At 41.6% G+C, this 24,447-nt stretch overlaps 1 protein-coding gene across 1 annotated transcript in view; it reads left to right on the top strand.

Annotated features, from left to right (window-relative positions):
• The first annotated feature begins 1,322 nt into the window (after positions 1 to 1,322).
• Positions 1,323 to 24,447, top strand: part of SYT3 (synaptotagmin 3) — a 55,075-nt gene continuing 31,950 nt past the window's right edge. The window contains exons 1-4 of the mRNA XM_053451737.1: positions 1,323 to 1,500; positions 21,916 to 22,132; positions 22,456 to 22,607; positions 23,275 to 23,450. Of these exons, the coding sequence (XP_053307712.1) occupies positions 23,297 to 23,450 (154 nt within the window). The 5' untranslated portion in view covers positions 1,323 to 1,500; positions 21,916 to 22,132; positions 22,456 to 22,607; positions 23,275 to 23,296. The remainder of the gene's footprint in view (positions 1,501 to 21,915; positions 22,133 to 22,455; positions 22,608 to 23,274; positions 23,451 to 24,447) is intronic.

Here is a 24,447-nt window from a genome sequence, read left to right as displayed (position 1 = left end):
ACACCTCCTAAAGCAAAGAAGTGTCTGCCTGGCAATATAAAATGTTTGGAGGTATGTGGGGCCCAGCCCTGTGAATGGATACATTATATACTTTTATATATAGATATATTGTAACAAACCACCTAACCTCACAGCCTCCCTGGTACTGTTACATAAACAAAAATAAACAAAAACAAATCCTTGCTCTTCTCAGCGCTTACTATTCCTACTTCCCTAGGGCAGCCTGTCCGCTCACCACCTTAAATAAATGTAATTGTATTAAAGGCGGGCTCTACGCTCAGCAGGCTCTTTATAGCCCTTAATAGGCCACAAGTGGCCCCTAATCAATTTACCACCTACCCCGGGTCACGGTCTTTAGAAAATATGGACTGGACATTTCAGTAAACAGACACCCTGTTATTGGGATAGAGAACCGGCCCGCCCGTCTCTTCCGGGTATTCCACCCCATGGACCCACAATACACAGAATAAAGCATTGCAAATATTATATTATACTCTCCCCGGGGCTGTACTTGCCTGTACTATACAGGGCAGGCACTATAACAACCTGAGTCCTAAATACATACCGTTTCGGACTGCACCTCTCACTCTGTCATAATATATCTATCTATATATATATATATATATATATATATATATATATATATATATATATATATATATATATATATATTTATATATATTTATTTATGCATATATATTATATATTACATTTTTCATGTTAATTATTGTAGATGTAATAGGGTGATATATATATATATATATATATATATATATATATATATATCATACCCCTTGAATATATGTATTGTAAGAAGTGCTGCGTAATTTTATATATATAATAATAAAACATTATATATATATATATATATATATATACACACACACACACACACATAAAAAATAACACATAACCAAGAAGACCACAACGAAACAACTTAAAGCATAAACAAAAAAGAGAAACAAGAACAATCTGTTATTTTAAATAGATCCATGCAATACCCAAGGCTATCTCCTGGAATAAAGTATCTTCTCCTATTATCTGTGTTTTTTGTGCAGTCTCTTTCAGAAGGATCCTGGCTGCCCTCTATCTGCAGAAAGAGCTCAAAGTGAATTCCAGGACAGGCTTGGGCTGCTCTCAGCATGCAGTAGTAATGAGAGGCAGGGAGGCAGAAAGAGAGAGAGAGAGAGAAGGAGAGAGAGAAGGAGAGAAGGAGAGAAGGAGAGAGAGGGGGAGGCAGGGAGATTCACAGCTTTGCAAAGCCCAGACTGGATGCACTACATACATCAATCCAGAACCAGGATCCAGGGGGGCTTCTGATCCAGAAAGAGCTCTAGATATGGGGACTAGAGTATATGAGAGAGAGGGAGGGACATCCAGCCTGGAAGAGATGTGACTCTGCGAATTAAATCTCTCCAGTAACAGGAAGGGGATGAATGATTTTTTTCCACCCAGCTCTATTAGAGTCCTGCCTCACTGGAGGAATACAAGCTCTGCCAGGTAAGGCTCTGCTGCAAAGCTGTTATGGCTCCTGTCATGTTCTGCATGTCTGTCTCCCCATCACACACAGGGAACTGGGTCTTTGGGTGGGGCAGATAGCTCCTAAGATCCCTTCTGCCCAGGGAAGAAGCCTGTAGAGGGTCTTTTTGTAGCAGGGGGTCTGTAATGAGGGGCTGATGTGATCTCACCAAGAGCTTGAACAGCCTACATTGAGAAAACATAAGTAAGGTGGATTTTTTTTTTCTCTCTTTTCCATTTTTCTCTTCTTTTCTTTTTTCTTTTTTCTTTTTTTCTTTTTCCTTTTTTTTTTTTTTTTTGCGGTGGCTTGATAACAATAGAACAGCATCTGCATGTTGTGCCAATACTGGTCTAATGCAATCAGGATGTAAATTAAAGCACACAGACAATTCATAGGCACAAGGAGCCACCATCCTGCAATGCCTGCCTCCTACATACCCCTGGCAGGGGCAGGAGCCTGAGCCTGTGCCCACTCCTCTGGTCACCGTTGTAGAGAGACCAGGAGGACCATATGCTGCTCTTTTGTTGAGAGGTAGAAGACCCCCAGAGGTGATGTTTTTGGCAGGTCAGTGGGATACACTGACCCCCCACCAGGATCCTTATATCTGTCACTGAGAAGCAGATGGAGATCAGAGGACCTTATACCCCCCCCCAATTAAAATGATCTGATATGGTATAGGAACAGCAGTCTCTGGATGGAGTCATGTCAGAATATGTGACCTAAATTTTTAGTGTCTGTTGCCCTGGAATCAGGGTGGAATAGACAGGAGGGGGGGGGGTGAGAATTGAGCTGGGTAACCTGTGATTGCATTATATAATGTGTTACATTGTAATAGAACAGTATACATTCTGGAGGGGGTGTTAGGTGTATGCTATATGCAGGCTGGGATGCCATTGAGCCTCTAGTTGTTCCCTGGAGGTATCAGAGACACATCAGGGGTTCACTCTGATGAATACAATCCAGAAAAAAAAACTTGAGGTCTATCTCAATGGGGGTGAAAAAATTGAGGGATGTGTTATGTTCCTTTGGCCAACAGGGCTTGTGGATTTAATAGACAGCGAAGGGACTCACAGATCTGTTCTGAAGTTAGTCGCTTGCTGTTGGTTTATTTTTCTTGGCCAAAGCGATCTTTCAGGTGGAAACCAGTGTCTCTCAACAGGTAGAAATCAAGTCATGCTACCCTTTCCAATACTGCAAACACCGCGCATGTGGCTCCACTACCAGGTCAAGCGCGTCTAATAAAGACGGATCCCGGGAAAAGAATTGTTCGCTAGATCCAAAAGGGTCGTCATAACTTCTTGGTCCGTCTATATCGGTCCTCACCTTATTACTCTACCCAGATGATCTCCATTCTCCATATTGCATGGTATCTGATGTTTGCGTTCTAGTAGGACATGTGTGCTGTCCGTGGTGCTGAACACCCAGGGTACATTGAATGGTGTTTTGGGGGACCCTCGGCGCTCTCCGGCTGTTGTGTAGACTGCAGGTATAAGCAACCTGTAGCTCGGCGTTGACTCTAACCGGTGATTGCACCCGGGCAGCGCCTGGGAACACAAATGCTATTGACATAAACCCACATCGTATTCCAAGCTCAATGAGATTGGGGGTGAGTACGGCAGAAGCATGTAGAATGTATCACACGCTTACATCCGGTCCCTGTAAAGGTATCCCATAATAACATGTTGTCCATAGAAAGTATGATGTATGAGTAAAGATCACCGATATAATGTATTTATGACACAATTGCACAAAGACAGATAAAACTAATTAATTGGGACATAAGACTGGATATCATGTAGCAACCCCTTCTAGTCTGGGTTTTCCTGCTTTAAAGACTCAAACCTTAATCAGTCCTTGCTCTTGTCTCATATGCCTATCGTATGCGCGTAAATTTCTCACTTCTGCTGGGAGGCTGTTCCACGTATCTACCAGCCAGTGAAGAAAAACTTTTTTACATACCATCTAAACCTTTAACCCTCTAGTTTTAGATTACGGTCTCTTGTTGTAACATAATCCCCCCTCCTTGATGCACGGGGTCTCTGGTTTAACCAGCACCACCTGTTGCGTATTTAAGGATTCTTAATAATGTTCCAAAAGATGGTTCCATGAAGTATTTCTGTTGCGTTTAGATCCTTCTCAAATACCGTGTTCTGTTCTATTTATCTTACCTGCTTCATTTTATCATTTTATTCCTCCCCACCCCCCCCAAAAAAAAAGTTAATTCGGAAATATTGAATGAATAAGTAGATGTTATTTGTGGAATGTTTTGACACTATTTTGGCTTGATTGGCGTGATTGACACTATTCTTTTTTTTTGTCTGCCGTTTCCCTATTCATACTGTCCTGTCTTTAGAAATCTGATTGCTTTTGTAAGAGGCTCTTCTAGGCTTTTGTTAGAAGAGGCTGTGATGTTTTTTTTTCTTATCATTACCCAATTACCCAACAAGAAGTCAGTTTGCATCAGAAAGAAAACATATAATGAGGAAGGTTCTGCGGCATTTATTAGGAATGGATCTTTTTTTGTCTGCCTCGCTCACGGTGGGTATGATAAATAAAATCGCCTGAAATGAGCATTTTCAATTAGCTAAAAGCATGAGGAGGGTGTGTATGACCCGCCATCGATCATAATGGCTGGCATTGGAATGCCGATACGAAAAGAAAATTAGGGGCCACAAACTGGCCCCTCTATATTACAGGGAATTGCATGGGCAGTCAAGAAGCTAATAGAGCTTGTGAATAATTTTCAAGATTGTAAAGAATGAAATGATGTGTATGAATGTGCGTGTATTACATTTTGCTGCCTTTCTTGCAAACAAAAAGTTAATGTTTGACTTTTGACTAAAAGCTTACTTAAAACTGTTTTTTTGATCAGCCTTTTTGGTAGACTTGTCTGGCTACGGATTCTGAGAATTATAGTATAAAATGATGTGTAAGAATGTGCGCGTACTCATTTCTGATACCTTTGTTTCAAACAAAAATTGAATGTCTGACTGTCCACCAAAAGGATCCTCAAAGCTTTTTGATCAGCCCTTTGGGTAGAGTTGTCTGGCTAAGGATTATGAGAATTGTAGTAAAAAGTGATGTGTGTGAGAATGAGCATGTACTAATTTTTGCTACATTTGTTGCAAACAAGAAGTTAATGTTACAGAAACCTAAAGCTCAGCAAATGTCATTTTGATTGTCCCTTTGGTACAGTTGTCTGGCTAAGGATTATGAGAATTGTAGTTAACATCTGATGGAGTACAGGTTGTTCAGCTATAAATTAAATTGTTAAGTTAGACTAAATTGTGAAATGCGTTGGTTCGGACAAGTAGCCCAATAGCCGTGCACTTGGCATGGTAGAACCTGCTTCAAAATGCTTAATTCATTGCATATTGGTTTCTATGGCAATAACACCACTTTTAGTACTTTGCACTAGAATTGGTCTGTTACAGGCACGGCAAAGTGACACGTCGTCCGTCCGTTGTCAGATTTACGATGGTAACGCTTACTCGTGCTGTTGAGAGTGTAGTAAAGGCGTCACATCGCCCGCCATAAGTGAATTTTATCTGCTATCAGTCACGGTTGTTTGAGATGGAGAATGAATGATCCATTCCGACACCGAGACCATCCGCTCCGTATCCATTTTATTCAAGAACCAAATTGACATTTAGTAGGGATGCGGAGAGAGCCAATGTGGGTGTTGGCGTGACAGGACTCCTCAGACGATGCATGAAATGCTACTGGATTAATTAAAAAAAAGGTATTTTTTGTAATTTTTCTGTAATTGCCCCTTAAATTTTTGATGCTTTGGAAAATTTCTATGCAAATAGAGTTTAACACTATATTGTCCAATGTAATGATGCATTAAGGCCCCTAGATAGTCATATGCAGGTATGGGGTGGTCTGGGGTGCAGAGGGGCAACCCCCCATGGTGGTCCTAATTATCCAAACAAGGCCCGCCAGAGGTTCCCCACAGACAGTCTTTTGCAAGGGTAAGTGAGTGTGTTAGTGTGAGTGTGTGTTAGAGTAACTGTATATGTGTGTGAATGACAGTTACGGTGTGCCTGGAGGAGGGGGGGCACGTGGCCACTTGGCTTTCTATGTACCCCCCCAGGTCATAAGATGCCAGCCCTGGTAGAAGAATCATTAACTTGAGTTTGAATAATAATATTTCTAATATTCATGATAATAAAACCCCAAGGCACAAAATAAAAAAAATAATAATAATGAACAAGAAAAAAACAATAAAACATTTATTTTAATTTTACATTTGTTTTTTAAATACAATAAACTTTCCATTTCAGTTAATATTGACTTCCAAAGACATCAATTTATCTTAAGAAAAACAAAAAATGAATTATACGCCAGCCATAGGTTTTATTTAATATATTTTATTCCAAATACCGCTACATGGCTGCGTTCAGTTGAAATAGTTACAAGAGGCACTAAACTTTAAACATGTTTTGCTTTTTTTCATAGAAACTAATGTTAATTTTAAGGAGCACTTGGAATTTTGATTACCCGTTTAGATCGCTTACAGAAGAGCAGCTGGAGGCGCGTACTGACTGCCACCGGCAGGTGACTCCACGAGACTGGCGTCTTGCCGATCAGCCGTCAGGTAGCGAGTCGCCGATGGAAAAGACCCTTCTTTCCAATAAAAATCTAAACAGGGGCTCTAGTTGAGGTCATTGAGTAGTTAACAAGGAGAAACCATTATGTTTTATTAACGAGGGCAGATGGGTAACTAGCGGTGGGCATCCTGTGGCAACTAATGCCCATTGTGTAGGCTCCGTGAACGCTTGAAATGGTTCGTATAGGCGGTTGGGTTTGAGGAGGCATTGGAGATAGGTTCCAAAATGTTGTCAAGTATGGCAATGCGGAGAAAAAAGTCTTCAACACAAAAGCGAAAGGCTCCCGGAGTGTAACTATAGTTACTAAAGCTGAGGACATAAAGCGCCTATCAATATGCAGTCTATATCGAAAACACAGAGCAGGTGGCTAAGCGGAGCAATTCAAGTAATGAGACGTTTCTAGTGGTTCTGTCACTCACAGGGGTTTTAAATAGAACTAACAAGACCTGGATTATGAGAAGAAAGTGGTTCTTCCTATGGGGAAATTCCGTAAGGTCGCGGTGCCCACCTCTGCCACACACCTGCCGATATTTTAAGCTTCCCCCCCATCTAGAATGTGATCGTTATTGAGCAGGAGTAACCCTGAAGACCAGTTGGCTCGATGGAGATCTGTGTCTTCTCACTTCAACAAGAGAAATGTCTTAAGCTCCGATGCTGCTGCTTGAGCCTACGGTCCATGTCAGGGATGGAAAACCACCGCCAGCTACCTGTCTGGCATCAGGGGAGGAGAAGCCCACGTCTGTAGAGAGTTACATCTGCAGTCGAATGTCACACTTTTACTTCCGGTGGCTTTTGCTCAGAAGGTGATAGATCTGGGCATAGAAATGGCCGTCACCATCCTTATTAGCTGCTCACTTAACTATTTAAAAAAAAATAGTGATGGGAGTGAACAGGAGTGATGGGAGTGATAAAGGGCCATTGGAACACAGGAGTGATGGGAGTGATAAAGGGCTATTGGAACACAGGAGTGATGGGAGTGATAAAGGGCTATTGGAACACAGGAGTGATGGGAGTGATAAAGGGCTATTGGAACACAGGAGTGATGGGAGTGATAAAGGACCATTGGAACACAGGAATGATGGGAATGATAAAGGGCCTCTGTGCGCCTATAAAGGGATTGCATTAAAAATCAGCCATTTCCAGCTACAATAGTCATTTAGGACTTTAACCCGGTCTGTGCTGGATTTCTCATCCATTTCATGTTATTTTATTCTTTCAAAATTTTGAACGGTCGTGTAAATCCTTTTTTACCTTTTCGAAAAGGATTTTATCTGTAAAATAATATATATGAGATAACTCTAGGAGTATTAACTCCTTCATAGCACATCTTAGAGGATCGCCACCCGTTTGCCTGCCAAAACATCTTATAACTGTAGCCTAATGGAGACGCACCGAAAATATAGAATCTGCCGGCAGATCGGCCCCATCCGGCCCCCGTCTAATCAGTCGTTGCTCTTGTCTTAAATTCAGGAGCCAAACGCCTATCCCATGCATGTTTAATACCCTCACTGTATTACCATCTACCACTTCTGCTGGGAGGCTGTTCCATTTATCTACCACCTACACAGCAATGCGATTTTATGTGACATTGAGGCCACCATATTGTTCGTACGGTATAATAGTAAGTAGTAAAAAAGTAACAGTGGGTGGTAGCTACTAACCTTTTAGAATGTATGCACATTTTTAAGTAGACTCTGATTTCTTGCGTAGCCTGCTGTGCTTGTGATTTAACGGCCCCGGGATGCTTCTGCAGCTTCTCTCATCAGTACATCGGTGTCTGTCTGTGCCGGATTTGTAATCTGGATATTTACAGGATCAAAAAGAAAAAAAAGATGCGCATGAAGCTTTTTTTTTTATTAATAAAAGCAATGGCTGAAGAGGCTCATTGTTCATTATAAGAGCGAATGAATAACAAACTCATTCTTTAACATGACAGCGGTTGTAGCAGCGACAACAGAGCCGGATAAGATAGATGTTCAATAATTGATACGTTGGGTTAATAACGTTGCAGTGTTTGATGTTAACTCGCGGCTGAACACAGGACGTTGATAACGCTTGTGATTCTGGCATTGGGTTGGGGTATTAATGTGTCCAGAGCCGGGTCAGGGGGGTAATTTCTAGCCATTGGGGGGGTTAGTAGAAACAATTTTCGGCAGATTGGCCCCCATTCTAGTCGCCCGTTTCTCCTGCTTTAAAGACTCAAACCTTAAGCAGTCGTCGGTCTCGTCTCAGATTCAGGAGCCGTAAACCCAAGACATAGGGCAAGGCGGCCCTGGAACTACAGTTCATTCAGTATGATGTCATTAATCAACTTTGACAAAAGAGTTCTGTTCACTAAAGGGAGAGTTGGTTGGCGACATTGGAAGCTTTCTTGTTTCACTGTTTATTGACACTGGTTTCTCTGGCAAGAAAGTCCCAGTCCTGTATAATGTATAATTCAATCTCACTGATTAAACTATGCATTAGACGGGGCCAGCCAAGCTCTTCCTGCAGCAGAAGCTCACCAGTGGTTGGACCTTCATAATGTAAAGTGAAGTCACGGGGCTGAAACACAACTCTCCAGTCATTGTAGGCTTGATGTTATTTCTCCAATGCTGGTTGTTTGTTTAGGACAACATACAGGATCTGTTCTATTATCATTAATACATCTCTCAGGCCTTCCTTCCGTTATCTTCCTTCATTCAGACGCCTGAGAGTTTATATATAAATAAAATCATTTTTCCCACCAAGCTTGCAGGCTGAAGTCTAGCTACAGTTAAGGGCTTAATTGGGGATGACTAGGTGGCCCTGGCACTTTAAGGCCATCGGCCACCCAGTAACGTAAGTGGGTCCGCTGGCTGGGGTGGCAAATCAGATAGGAATGGGGCGTTTCCCCGGTGTCCCAGATGGCCCGTCCAGGGCTGGTATGCCCGGCCCACCTATAATGATCCCATAATGATTAGTTTTGCCAGTCCTGATGGGTCCAATCAAGTCTTCTCTGTGTTCCGACCCACCACCGCTGGGGGTCCAACCATTTGGAACTCCTGCCACAAAGGTTCCTCCTGAAAAACCCAAGTTGGGCATTTCTTCAGTAAAATAAACTTTAATGTAACTTCTACGCTGGAAAGAGTTATGTTTGTATGAAAGGGACTTCCTTCGAACAGTGACTCACCCAGTGGGGGCGGAGGACACCCGGAATATTGAAGTCTAATTTTTATATTTAATAAATTGAACACATAACGGTATTTTCACATTCCCAGGCTGAGTCATACGTCTCTGTATGTCTTTTTTTCTACCTAAACCTGCAATATCTGTAGGAGTTTTGCCTGTTTGTATCAGCGAGCTTCATTATATCTTCAGCTTCAAAGGTATTTTTCCCCATAGTTTGATTTGTGTCTAATAACAGTTGGTCAGAATATATGAGGTTTGAGCCGTGGTTTCACAAGTGGAGCCATGCTCGGCTAATGAGGACATTTCGACGTTGTAGGTTTGTGAATCTTGACCCGTCTTGTTAAAAGGTTTGCTTGTATTAGTAGCATTTTTTTGAGAGAGAGAAAAAAAAACTTGTAATTTAACCCATGAAGTGACTTGAACGATGATGGATTGCTCGTATCGGAGCGAGAAGATGAAAAGTAAATTGGTTGGGGAGAAAGATATAGAGAAAAAAGAGATAAAGATGGAGAAAGTTGGGGGAGAGGGAAATGGAGGGAGATAACAGACAGAGATATCAATATTCAAGAACTCAGGGACCTCATGAGCTGTCAGGAGCCTCTTCTGCTCCCATAAGAGACAACGGGAAATTCAAGTGAGACCTGGTGGAACAAACCATGGAATAGACATTAAAAACCACATCAATGGAAATTTAGGTGAGATACCGGTGGCTTTACCTATAAAAATGTCCGCACATTGAGTCTTCTCCTGATTCATACTCTGGCTCACCGGTGGGCCGATAGCCCATAGCGACCCATACCTACCCAACCCGTTGCTGTGCATTGTGCGTCCGTCTGCCGAACGATACATATGCCTAGCACACATGATGAGGTTTACTACATTTTTACCCAAAACCTCTTTTCTAACCAGAAATTGCTGTTCTAGAATGGAGAATGAGGCGCCGTGCTCCTGCGATTTCTTTTAAGGGGGGGGGGCAAAGCATGCCTATCTGATCTCCCTGCGTATTAAAATAAGCTCTTGATACATTCGCACAACAGGTGAGTGTGTTGGGATCCATTTAAATATGCAAACACTTACATTGTTGTGAAAGACCTTTGTTGTGCGTGTGACCGGCTGATCCAAATTAATTATCCAGCTTAAGGAAGCAGAGGGATTTTCCTCTTTTTGTGCCGTGCGCTTCTAATTATTTATTTGCGGAATCTGAACCACCGGCGATCGTTCTAAGCCAGGACGGTGAGGACCCTGCAAAGCCGTGTCTCCGTCAGGCGTCCGTGTCAGCGCAAGCGAAGAGCTGCACTGCAGGGTAGGCAGAAAAGCTGCAGTCTCTTCTATCTGGTGGCTCGCCTCGTAACGCGGGGCTCTTTAATACGAGCTGGCATGGAGCAGCTTGATGTCAGCCATTGACACGGTCCACTATGACAGACTGTCAGCCACGTGACAAGGCCCTTTGGACGCAATACAGCTTAGATGTGCGCCGCTGGCTTCGATATCTTTAATATCTTTTGTCCCTCAAACTCATTTGCAATGCGCGACTGAGACATTTTACAGTTTCGGTCATTCTCTTTGTCTCAAAAACATCTGTTGATTCTTTTCAAGACCTTAGGTGCGTCTTCTCAATCTTCTTTCAACCTCAAAGTTATCTTAACGACATCTATACACAGCAAACATTTGGGTTCATAGGTCCTGCGGATTAGACAAGTAATTGGGAGCAGAAGATGACCTCATGTGTTTATATAATTTACAGCCTCATTGATGATGTCATGCATAATGACTTACTTTTTTTCTACTAATGAGTCTAGGTATTTAATCTTGGAGCCATATCAACTATATGGATAGTTAAAAGGGCTGTAGGACCCTGCGATACCCTCATACCCACCAAACATGGTCACCTCCTATCAAAGAGGGACGTCATGGTAGGAAAGAGGGGCAAAGGGACTGTCCTTCCAAAGCAGAGACTGTTGGAAAGTATGAAATAATACAAACATATAGGTTTGATTGGTTAGATTCCATATCATTTCAGTTCATTTATGTCTCCTAAATCTTTTCATGTAGGCTGACAGTGGGATTTATTCTACTGGAAGGAGCTTTAATGTTGCCCAGGGTCATTGCCGCGTATATTCAGCTTACTGCTCACATTCCCTTTTGTATCAGTCCTGTCTTTATTGTGCTTTATTTTAATTTTTTTTTTCGTAAATTTGGGGTAATTCCATGACCTTCCGCATTTGACCATGCTAGATCGGTTGTATCTGTATAAGACAAGTCATAAGCGGTGACCTTTATCGAGTCCAGCCGGCGTTATGCTCCTTACCTCCCAGCCGCCCGCCTCGGCATAGCCGTCTTGTCGAGATACGGTTTAGTTAGTATTCAGCAGACGTCGCCTACTGAGAATCAAACAGAGAGGTATTTAGCGAATGAAAACTTGATTAGAGCACTACATAATGAAAAGAACCATGAACAGCAAAGTAAAGAGTGAGTAACCCTTTCAATGAAGATCTGTATGCAGATAATGTCTGATTGTTCTCGTAGACGCCGGCGGGAATCCTTTAAGACACAGCATTGTTTTCTAGCAACAGAATTCATTTGAAATTGGGATTTTAATGATTCTAATGTTAAAAAAAAAAATACCGTAATTTACATTTTTTTATTTTTCAGTGAAGCAATTTGTGTTGACATCACTGACCCAGAAATTTGTCAAAAATAAATAAATAATAGAAAACTGTTTATTGTATAAAAATGACTGTCATCTGAATTTAATAAGGAGAATGATTATCGGCCTATTCGTCCAGGAGACGATGGAGTCATATAAGCTTTTAGGACCTTAGAGGCCTTCAGATGACTCTATATGCAGAAGAGACCTCTGGAGTCCCATGAAGTTCACGTGACTCAAGGGCCGCCATCTGAAATTTAGGGGCCCCTTAGATAACAAATGGCCTGGATCCTCCTCCCCAGATGATCCCCCATACCACCAGGATGATCTCTCCTACTTATCCTTTATGATAGCCAAGATGGCACAAGCAGGCTCTTTGGAGACCAAGATGGCACTGACAAGCCTTTCTGGGAGAAATATGGCACTGACAAGCTGTTTGAGGACTAAGGTGTCTTTTTACAAATTGTAGGTATTTAATTTTTCCCTAATTCACTCTACCTTAGCTTATTTAATGCATTTTCCAACTACCTTGCTGCCCCTTTTGGATCACGTCTAGTCCCAGACGTCAACGAGGCGTCTCAGGAGACTAGCAAGGCCTCTGCCAGCGAGGGCTCCTCCAACAGCCCCCTCTAAATGGGATCACGAGCTTGGTGCGTTTGTGGAACTCTAAGCAAATATTAATTTTAAGAGATTTATACGGTTGAAGTTCATTTACTCTTCCCTATTGATCGTGACATAAAAAAGTAGCAAAATATGCAAAATAACTACTACAATGCAGAATAGCTAATTTATAGATGGATTCATCTAGTGATGACAAGTCATCAAATGTTCCATTTTACGTACACTTTCCAAGGCTTGAAGAATAAATTATTTTTTTTAGGTTCTACGTTCCTGACAAATTGTGCTCCAGTTTGGGTGACAGATCCCCCCCTAATATGACAGCCTGATTATAAGCCCAGTTCAGTAGGGCGATATAACGCAAGGCACGACAAAGCCGTGGAAATCATTAGACTCGATAGTCGTTTGACACTGAAGAATCTTTTTTTCTTCAGATGCTCACGTCTGACAAAGGTTTCCTACAGAGGTTTGGTTTGTCAATTTCCCTCTAGTTATTCTGCTTTGTTTTCTTTAGATTGCATATTCTTGCACCCTGCTTTACACAATACAGCCAATCACATGCTAATGGCAACGTAATTCCAGTGTGAAAAGGCAAAAAAAAGTGATTAGAGTCACGTTTTTTTATTCCTCAATTCTGCTTCCTATAAATTAACCCATTCAGCTTCTGCTGAGAAGCTGACATCGGAAGCAACAAACAGTGGAACCTCTAGTTTCTAGGCTGCTGCTTGCTTACTTGTATATCCTTTAGGACCAGGCGTCCCCGTGCCACCCAACCCATTCTCCCATAACTACTAGGCACAGGATTGATCCCGTCTCCATCATGGCAAAGCAGATTCGGTTCATGATATATATATAGTAGGCACATCCTTGGAAATACCAGAAAAAGTAATCGAACCCTTTAGAATTATCAGCATTTATGTAAAAATGTGTCTTAACACATGATATGATCTTCATCTAAATTACAATAATGAACAAACACAATCTGTTTTAACTAATAACACAAATTATTGTATTGTTCTTGTCCATATTGTATACATCATTCGAACATTCACAATGTGGTTTGGAAAAAAGTATGTGAATATCTAGGCTAATCACTTCAACAAAAGCTAATTGGAGTCAGGAGTTAACAAACCTGGGGTCCGATCGTTGAAATGGGATTGGGGGTGTGCTTTAGAGCTACTTTATCATTAAAAAAAAAAAACACTCAAACATTTTGAGTTTGATTTTCCCAAGAAGCATCTGCTGATGTGAACCATGCCTCACAAAAAATACATGTTTAGAAGACTTACAATCAAGTGGTGTTAACTTGCATAATGCTGGAGAGGGTTACAAAGTAATATCAAAGAGTTCATATTAATCAGTGCACAGTTAGACAAATTGTTTATAAATGAAGATGATTTACTGCTGTAGCTATTCTCCCTAGAAGTGGCCGCCCAGCCAAGATGACTCCAAGTCACTACGCGGATTGCTCAAGGAGGTGAAAAAGAACCCTAGAGTAACAGCTAATGGCTTGAAGGAATCATCGGAACCGGTTAACATCTCTGTTCAGGAGTCTACCATATACAAAGGAGGCTCAACCTGTTATTAAATCCATGGGTTCACTTATTTTTTCCACCCGCTTCATGAGTATGTTCAATAGAGACATGCCATCATTTTTTGTGTGTGGTTATCTTAAGCACATTGAGTTTGCCTATGATTTATATTATTTAGATATAGATGTAGTTCAGAAGACATTTTATGAACAATTAATGCAGAAAAACAGGTAATTGTAAAGGGTTCATTTTTCTTGCCACTATAGGTAGACATAGTCCATGTTATCAAACAGCGCTGACATTTTAGGTTTCCCAACTGGATGGTCCATCGCAGCTCCTATGTGGCCTCCTCAAGACACTGAAGCTGAGCTTCACAAGATGGCTATTTCTGTAGGGTAGAAGGACTTTGCTGCAACTCCCAAAGCTCATCGACCAGCCCATGATCTCCACCCCCCCAAAAAATGGGACAGTGGGTCAAAAATAAAGACTGTTGGGAGATATGTGTTACATTGGCTAAAAACTTTTGAGCTCTAGGTCAGAGCTCATCCCGGCCCCAAAAAAGCACTGAGTCTTGTCTAAATATGACTGTTCTTTCTTCTTTCATCTGATAAGAGCTCTTGTGGCATTTGCAGGATATGAAAAGAAATGTGTCTGCCATATCTATTCCCACTTAATGTTTTCTTCTCCGTACTCTAATGCAATCTGAAGAAGAGAAACTTTTCTACCCTCAAAGCAATGCAGCAACTCAATCATGAACATAAGAGTTCTCTTCACTTAGGTTGGGATGCAGTAATTGGAGAGAGAAGCTTTCTGTGTTTGATGTGCGTGAGACATTATATGGCAGGCCACTTGGTTGAATGAAACCAAAACCCTTATAACAAACACAAGCCGAATAATAGAGCGTATCGAAGCTTGTTCAGTAATAGAGTTGGGCAAGCAGGCATGGGTTCAAGCACAAACCCCATCTTGCTTGTCAAGAAAAGATGAGACCACAAAAAGTCTACCTCTCTCTTCCTTTTCTGGGTTTTTGTGCATGTTTGGAAGGATGTATCAGTGCAACCATATATATCTGCACATTAGGTCCTGCTCCTCTCATGCAAAGGCTTTCTCCACCATGGCGCGTTCGCCCACATCTATCCTCTCTGTCCAACACCTGTTTCCCAACAGAGACCGTATACAATAACAGCAAAGATAATATTTTCTGGACAATAATCCAGTTCTCATATCATCTAAAGACTGCAAGCCCTTTGCGACATGATTCCCCCCCCCTTTCTAAATGTAAATTAAAATAATATTAAACAAGAAAAACGAGATTCCCGGGGCCGTTCAGAAATGAATGATTTCCTGATAGACAAATATTTGTATCTTTCAGTCCGCCCTCGCTGCACTTATCATTTTAATAATAGAAAAAGAATCGTCTTCCTACACGTTTTGCTTCCCACTATCTCTCAGCGGAATCACCTTCTGCAAGAAACCATTTACTCCTACGGAGAAGTGCAGGATCTTCTCCTTAATCCTTCATGTGCCAGAGGGTGCAGGGAAGCATTGACATGTGAATTCTTTGCGCTCCTCGAGGGTATTCACAGGGTTAAACATAACATTTGTAATTCAGGTTCAAGCTGTGAAAACCACATTATCAACGCATAATGAGAAAATCACGAATCAGGCATCACGAGGCCTCTTAAACGCTAATACACCAAGGTCCACTGATCAGAGCAGCATCCTAATATGTTTATGGATTTGGAGAGGTCGGAGAAGATAGACAATGGCTACTTTAAAATATAGTAAGGGAAGTCCTCTGAATTATATAGATACCCCCTACATTTTAAGTGTCCAAATCGAGACCCTTGAACAGCACAGACCTCCATGAGCTGGGCAAGTGGGCAGAGGATCTCCTCCAACTGGCCTGTGATGGCCACTAGAGGTGGGACAGTGGGGTATCCACTCAGGATATTAAAACTCTTCTGCACACTTGGGAGGTATTTATATATAACTACATTTATTGTATTTTCTTGCCAAGATTCTGTCCTGCTCCATTAGGGCAAAAACATATCAGAGGTAAAACGTCTATGGAGCTGTGATGTCATGAAACGAGAGGTTTGGGGTTTGTCCCAAGGTCCTGGGTTTTTGTTACAACAATCTCGGAGTCGTAGGGTGTTTGGACAAACGCCTTCATATTCTGATATCTCAACTCAGGTTGTCTCTATCTCCTAGTGAGTAAAGGTTTTCATGAGGACCATCTGGTTTCCACCAATGGAATCTTTGTGATGGGCTCTTAAAGGATTAGTATTTGAAGGTTCTCTGGTCAGGACATTTAGAAAGTATCCCTAGACAAGATCATAAAAGATTAATTTATTTAATATTACAATATTTTATTGATTACTCTCCCACTAAATAGAAGAATATGGAATTCAGGCCATTCCGCGTGTCTCGGTCTTGTTTGAAGTTTTTATTTCAGTATTAAGCCTCCCTGGACCATGTTCTGTGATTTGTTTCTTTTCTTTATGGGTTGATTTCACCTATAATAGCCAAAGATATGTTAATATATCACAGACTGACAGATTCCTCTTGATCCTTCACGCACTGGGAGCATATACCTTATGGCAAAAACCTTCTTAGAACCATCAATGGATTATTGAAATCTCTTCTCGATAAAGAACGGAAACAAAATTGCCTTCCGTAGAGGTATGGGCAGAAGACCGTCTTTTTTAATGGAAATGCTTTCACTGAGCTGTTCATTGTGGTAAATCGTTTCATTCACATATTTATTTTTACTTATTCACACTTGGGAGACGAGCTTTATTTATTCCGCCGTACAGAAAAGATTACTGGATTTATATGGACTGGAAAACCAGAAGCAATTAAGAGTTCTAATTGGAAAAAGGGTGCTCATTTTTTGTTGCATGTCCTCCTAGATAAAACGGATAGATAAGGTTTTTCATTTTTCGAGGGTATGATTTCCACTCGGAATATTTATGGTCCGGTTTTCCTAAGATCACCATAAAAAATCTTTGTATCTCCTTAAAAACATTACTATATGAGTACGAGATATCCAAACCTCCTCGGATGGTTATCATCACCTCATCTCTCATGCCACTGGCATGGTAAGCGATGGTAGGTAAGATGAAGACACCAATGGACTTGGGTTGGAGATTTCCCATCCTATTGAAGGGAGGAGGCTCATGGGCTCTTGGTTTATCATCACCACTCTATGATTAAGCGATGGTCTTGAGGACCCCTGTATGATTAGTTATATAAAATGTACATTTTGACAGTTGCACCCGATGACATATGGGTTGTCAATCAACTTGTATGACCTTGACTGATTTACGGCCCCACTCACAGCTTCAGTCAAGTCGGGTCAATCGAGTTAACCCTGAACCTGACTGTCCACCCCCATTGTGTCCGACCGGTTGTTGATATTAATCGCAACTCCATTTGTTGACTTTCTTTTATGCCACTTTCGATTTGACATTTTGTTTCAAAATATAGTTCCGCATTCAGAATCTGATTTCCATTTTATAAGATAAGTGCTTGTAAGAAAAAAGAGCTGAACGAAGAACAGACACTTGACCAATAATTGTTCAGTGACTTAATAATGGAAGCTTAACCAAGCTGAGACGTCAAGCGACCGCAAAATCGCAAAAGATTATAAATAACAACACCTAAAATCAGGCGATTCAGTGCCTGCGCGAGATGGCTTTCTGGTGCTGCGTTGAGAATCCTGAACTTTTAAACGTTAACCTTTTAACAGAAGCCTTTGTTTTAAACCTAAAACACCAGATATTTGAGCAATGTATCCCAATGGAGACACCTGTGTTAGGGGATATGGCTAGAGTTGGGGAGAACGTGGTTGGCACCGGTATGGTGTGTGGTTGAGGCGAGACCACCTGCCCACCATACCCAATGAGACACCTTTTGGTGCTCAGCTTCAGAGCCTTGTGAGGTGGCCATATGGGAGCTGGGTCAGGTGAAGGAGATAAGAGGGACAACCCATCTGACCCTTGATCTCCACTAACCGCAAAAGAAAGACAGAGGGGCACCTAACCAGGACCGCAGGGCAGTGCCAAGAAAACCAAGACTGTCTTTGAGAATCAGAACACATGGGAGGTGTATTAAGTGGTTAACTCACTAAAGGAAGAGTGGACAAGAGAGTTTGAAGGAGAGTATTGGCTTCAACTCCCTCGATTCCCCGTTCTTTGCAAAGGTCTAACACTGGCAGGTTCCTCCAGCAGTAAGGGCTGAGTAGGCCCTGTATAATGTATAATTCATTGGGCAAGGAGACTTCAAAGTAATCTTACTGATTTAATTATACATTATATAGGTCTAGCCAAGCTTTTCCTGCATCAGAAGCTCACTGGTCTTGAACCTTCATGCTGTATAAAGAAGTCAAGGAGCTGAAACACAACTCTCCTGCAAACTCTCCCTTTAGTGAATAAACCCTTAAGAATTCATATACACAAACATCTGAAATACCCACAAATCTGAGGCACCTTATTAAAATATTAACAGTTTTGGTCAAATCTGACATTTTACTAATTGAATGGCATTTCCATCTCTGTCCTCTTCATCGTCAACTCAAAATCTACAAAACAGCAGCCGTTTAATTAGCATGATGGGCCGCTGACCTCGAATGCAAATTAACGGTGACTTTTAGCGTTCAGAAAACCTAAGTAAATTGGTTAAAACCTATATATTTGGGGTTCATTCTTGAGAGTTTGATAATATAAACAAGAATGAACAAGATATTAATGGGTACAAATGAATGCATTAAAATGAAATAATCAAGATAATTAAAATTCCAAGTCGGAATGGTTTTTAGTTTGATTTCTAATTGTTTATAGAAGCTCCTACCATGTCTAGAATCTCCATACGGGAGAAATAGTCACATATTATGGCCTTTCAAAAAAAAAAAACATTCTTAATATAACATGACATATGATACATGCCAAAAATCTCTGTGCACCGGGACACAGAGGAGATATTTTATCATTTTAAAACGTTATTTCAAAGAACGGGGTTTTCGTGGAAATGTATCAGATTGTGGATTGTCATGGGACTGCTGGCTTTTAGTCTTTTTTTTATATTATTATCTTTAGGTTTATTCTGTACCAGGATGTGGGCTTGTGAGGAACGAACGCATTGTGGTTAAAGGGAAGGTTTAGAGAACCTGAAACCCCTCAGTTTGTTAACAGGACCTCTTAAAAAAAACAAGAGGCATAAATATAGGAAACCCAAGCTAGAGAAAGGTAATGCATCAGAGAATTACAGTTTTGTGTAATATTATGACATATTATGCCCCTCCTGGAAACTATATGGAGCCACTGCTGGCCCCGTCTAATTAAGTGGTTACTAATGAGTAGCCTGCCAGCAGCAGAAGGAGTCGGTGTCTCCGAGGAACTATTACAACCTGGCAATGTAGGATTATTCAGGCAGTATGGTGTATTTTTAATTATTTTTGGAGACTTGGATGGTTTTAAAATCATGGCTTGCAGTGAGTGTTGTGGCTAGAATCGTGGGCCAGGTAGTCTCACCGTTGTCCTACGTTGGCTTGGCCAAAAAAAATCAGGCAGAAAGTCTAAGCTCCTGTTCGTGGAAATCAACTTCTCTTGATTTCGGTGATGAGGGTGTCTCTGGTTTCATCCATGAATTCAACCTCTAGGACGACGTGGACTCTATAGTCTATATAAAGATACAAAGACGTAACTGGGGCTCCGGGCATCTGGGGCAGGAATGGAGGTTCTGCCCCACATTGATGGCACATTCACTTCTTGAAGCGGAAGATGGCACGGGGGCAGGAATGGAGGTCCCACCTAAGCTCTCCTCTTGAATGTAACAATTTAACATGAATAATAGATTAAAAACAATATTCTTATTTTGACAGAAATGTTGGGTACAGAACGCTTCGCCGTTACCCTGTGTAAGCAAATCATCTGACGAGTCTTTCTAAAGTCAAACTCCCATAAATAGCAGGTCTTAAAGTAATATGAAAAGATGTGAACTGGAAATAATAATCAAGGCAGCCAGAATATATCATCCATTAAGTGAATTTTATCCCAGGAATTGGAGAAAAATGAAGCGTTTGGCAGAATTAAATCCTTCGCTTCTAAGAGATCTTCAGAGGACTTCAAAGTAATGATTGATGGATCCTTATTAAAGTATTGGCTTTATAAAAGTACAAAGCACACAGTGAGTCTCTAGTATAGGAGCTGCTGGGAATGAGCGGTGTGAGATAACGTTAAAATGTCCTCACGTTCATTGATGATGATGATGACGTGGGGTCCTTCCATTGGTTTTTCCATCTCCAGTTACAGTTCCCTCCTGAGAGCTCTAGATGTTTTCGACAATGTTAAAGGTACTTATATAACTCCAGAAATGTTATAATGTTTCTGGTTACTTTAAGTTATGTTTAACTTGTGTAACCATGGATATCGGGGTGAAAGCAATGGAATCGTCTCACCCGCTTCAGTGACTTTAATTAAGTAGAATGTATTTTTACACAAAAATATAAATCGTAGACTAGGGTGGCAGGTCCAGGGGGGCAGTAGTCCACCTGCCGCAAAACCATGGGCAGATTTCCCCCTTGGGCAATCTGCCCCCCCAGTGTCCCTTTGGGTGGTCACAGATGAGATGTTTGATCTCCTCAATGAGCCCATTTACAGTATGGAAGCTGTGTTGACTCAGCACAGCCGCCATAGACTGCTTTAGGCGCTGTGTGCCTTTAAGACACAGGGCACTAGAATATGACATCATCTCCTGATGCTGTGTGCCTTAAAGGAACGGTGCGCTTTTTTATACAGGGAGGACTGCAGAAGGGGTGGCTGGGGGGTGCTGAAGGTAAATAAATCTCTGTATATAAACCATATAACTAGACAGCACCTTCCCTGAAGACACACGCCATAACTTCCCCCAGCATGCATGTTCATGGTCTACACGTCTTGTTGGTTGTTCAGTAGTTGCACAACTGGGAACCGACCCCGAGATCTTGTTTTCGTGAGTATGTGTATACATAAAATGCTTTTAACCTGGTTTATGGCACTTTAGGCTTTGGCCTTGTCCCACGAATATAAACTGCTCGATTTTTTAGCAAAAAAAAAAAAAAAACAACCTTGGAGAGAAATTATACTGTAAAGGAAAGTATGATTTATAATCATATGTAACTGAAAAGCTCTGAAAAACAGATGAGCTTTAAAAGGATCGTTAAGAATATATATACTTCTCAACCACTTAACTGCGCTTCAACGAAGATCATCTAACCATCTTTTTGATTTAACACACAAATATAAACTGACGCTTTTATTTACCATTTTCAGGGGAAAAATTACCATGCAGAAGACCAGTCATTTGCTAGCAATCCCTATCATCCATTAACCTACATATTTCCAGGCATAAAATGTTACACAACTTGTGTTAAGATGTTGCCAACCTATTGAAACACAACAAAAGACAATCTTGGGGGGTCCGATCTACCAGGTTTTAGGCTGAGAACATACGGGGTCAACAACTACCATGAGACACTCAGAGATGGTTATTAATTGAGTTCCTTCAACCTACCTTGAGATAAGTCTTATTGTGACGTATTAACGAGACATGTAACAGAGCCTTAAGGATTACCCAGAGGGTTTACTCTTTGCCTTGATATATTGGACACAATCTGATGGATATTGGTTTCAAACATCTCAGTTGTTCCACACAAGGTCCATCTGAGTTAATGTCCATAAGTAACGTTTTCTAGTTCCTGTACCCTAAAAAAAAAATCTGATAATTTGTCGATGGTGTTCCACCTCATTTAATTCCCATATCCATGCGGATAATGATCGTTGAATGTCTCCGCAGGTTAATGTGTCTGGGAAACAGAAATTTACGGGCTATTAATGGGAATATTCACTACCTGCCTGCCTTTGACCAAGTTCTAAACTATAGCCAGAAGGACAGCGAGTTAAGAGATCCATGAGAAAACCACACATTTTTTGGCAATGTTTTACCATACACAGAAGCTGGCACGGCTGGAAGAGGAAATCCTGAAAATAATGTGAAAGCCCTCCTACTGCAGGTAAGATGGAAACCATAACTATACCAATATTGATATTATTATATATTAATGTGGCTTTTAGTGCTGTAGAGCACTGAGATTCACTCAAACATTCTGAGGGACAGTATTTGAATGTCATTGTTTGAAGGGCATAGGTTCTGGGAGCTTAAGGTCTTGAACATGGAAGACTGACAAGTTGAGGAAACCAGACATATTTCAGAAAAAAAAGGTGAAAAAGGCAAATAATTCAGAAGATGGACCTTAAGCAACATATATAAAATGTTAACTATATTGGCCTGGTTGTTTCTTGGTTTGTGTCATTATCTTTCTCATTACCTTACCAGGTCAAGAATCAAGAAGCCTACACGCGCTCAAGAGGTCAACCGACTTCTCCTGGGGAGGAGGCTAGTTTCATCCAAAGAGCAGGAACGAAGCAGTTCCAATCTATTTGAATGGAGGAAGATAACCTGAACATCATCATCTTTCTCTAAAACAGGTTCATTCATTGTGGATTTACATTTAGAATCCTAGTTCTTCCAGAGACCCTGTTGGGGAATTCTAATATAAATTCTGATGGTAGTTGATAAGGTTCTGATGCTTGAACAAGGACACCAGTTACTATATTTACTTTAGTATACTAAAGTCCATTAAAATGTGTTATGATGGCATGTTTCATGCTCTAAGGCGTCTTTAACCAATTGTGTCTGTCTTCTTGTAAACGTTCTAGTGGATGCCAGTGATCAACATCCTCTCATGTTGAGTAACTCCAAGGAATGTAAATGCTTACCCCCTTTTAATTTACAAAAAAATAGATGGTGGGCACTTGGGTTTTATAGAAGCACCATTTCTACAGGGGTCGTCATATTTACTAGGAAATCCACCTTGAAAGTGAGGTCACTGAGAGACTTCAATCTCAAGATCATTACAATGATAACGTGGAGAGAGAGGGGAATTGGGATAAGAATTATAAATGTGATAGGCGTTAAGTACATTAATTTTTAGACCAAAAAGAGAGGGGGTAGATAAGTGGAACAATAAGGGCTTGGGGCAGACATACGGCTCCTGAATCTAACATGAGACTAATAACTGATTAAGGTTTGAGTCTTTTCAGCGGGAGAATCTCAGGTTCCTTTTGTATTCATCTGTCGTCTTTCTGTTTGTAGTGCTGAGAGATGTTATTGCGAGATGTCCGGGGACTATGAAGAGGATTTTTGCCAAGCCACCGTCATGCTGCTGAAGGAATTGTGCTTTGGCAGCGAACGCTTTAAAGAACAGGAAAAATGTTTGGAGTTTTCCGACATGCTCCGAAGCCGGGGCATGACGCGATACATGGATACAGGTGGGCTTCAAAAAAACATTCACAAATGTGATGGATAATATTTTATTTACAGTTTCATACAAAACGCCGGTGATGTATCTTGGCCTATGCCAACCAGGTCTGTCGGCCCACTCCCTGGACGGGCGGCATGTCGAGGGAGACGGTAGTCCCCCTGCTGCAAGACCAGAGATCTCCCTAGCGTGTTGCTGCCGAATGGGCCGGTAACTGGTGAGAAATGTTTATACATCTCTCCCTTTCCCTGAATCTTTCTGCGTTATTCCGGGCTCTCGGTGCACTTCCGTAAAAAAGAGCAGAGTCACGGGGAGTGTTGCTGAAGTGCACCAGTAGGCCTGGTTCATGGAGAAGCGAACGAAGAAGGAAGACACGGGAAGAAGTAGACAAAGAAAGAAGACAGAAGAACAAGAAGAGGCAAGAGAAGAAGTGGAGCTGTGGGAAAGGAGACAGGGACACAGAAACGGTCAGCGGAGAAGGTAGAAAAACTTCAACACAGCATTAGAGAGTGTAAAAAAAGCATGTGAATGAGAGTGTGAGAGAATGAGTGAGTTAAAGTGTTTAGTTGGGGTCCCTCCTACAGTTATACAAATTGACAAAATCTATTATTTGTTGATACATATATATACCGTATTGGCTCGGATATAGGCCGCCCCCGTATATAGGCCGCACCCTAAAAGTTTGGTGCTTTTTTAAAGAAAAAGTTTTTTTTCTTTAAAAAAGCACCAAAAAAAACATGCTGCCACTCTGTCCCCCCCCCGAGATATGCTGCCACTGTCCTCCCTCCCCGAGATATGCTGCCACTGTCCTCCCTCCCCGAGATATGCTGCCGCTGTCCTCCCTCCCCGCGATACGCTGCCGCTGTCCTCCCTCCCCGAGATCCGCTGCCGCTGTCCTCCCTCCCCGAGATCCGCTGCCGCTGTCCTCCCTCCCCGAGATCCGCTGCCGCTGTCCTCCCTCCCCGAGATCCGCTGCCGCTGTCCTCCCTCCCCGCTGCCGCTGTCCT

The sequence above is a fragment of the Spea bombifrons genome, chromosome 12 (assembly GCF_027358695.1).
Source record: "Spea bombifrons isolate aSpeBom1 chromosome 12, aSpeBom1.2.pri, whole genome shotgun sequence".
NCBI lineage: Eukaryota > Metazoa > Chordata > Amphibia > Anura > Pelobatidae > Spea > Spea bombifrons.
Note: the sequence above shows the minus strand (reverse complement) of the source record. Positions and strands in the feature narration are given on the sequence as shown.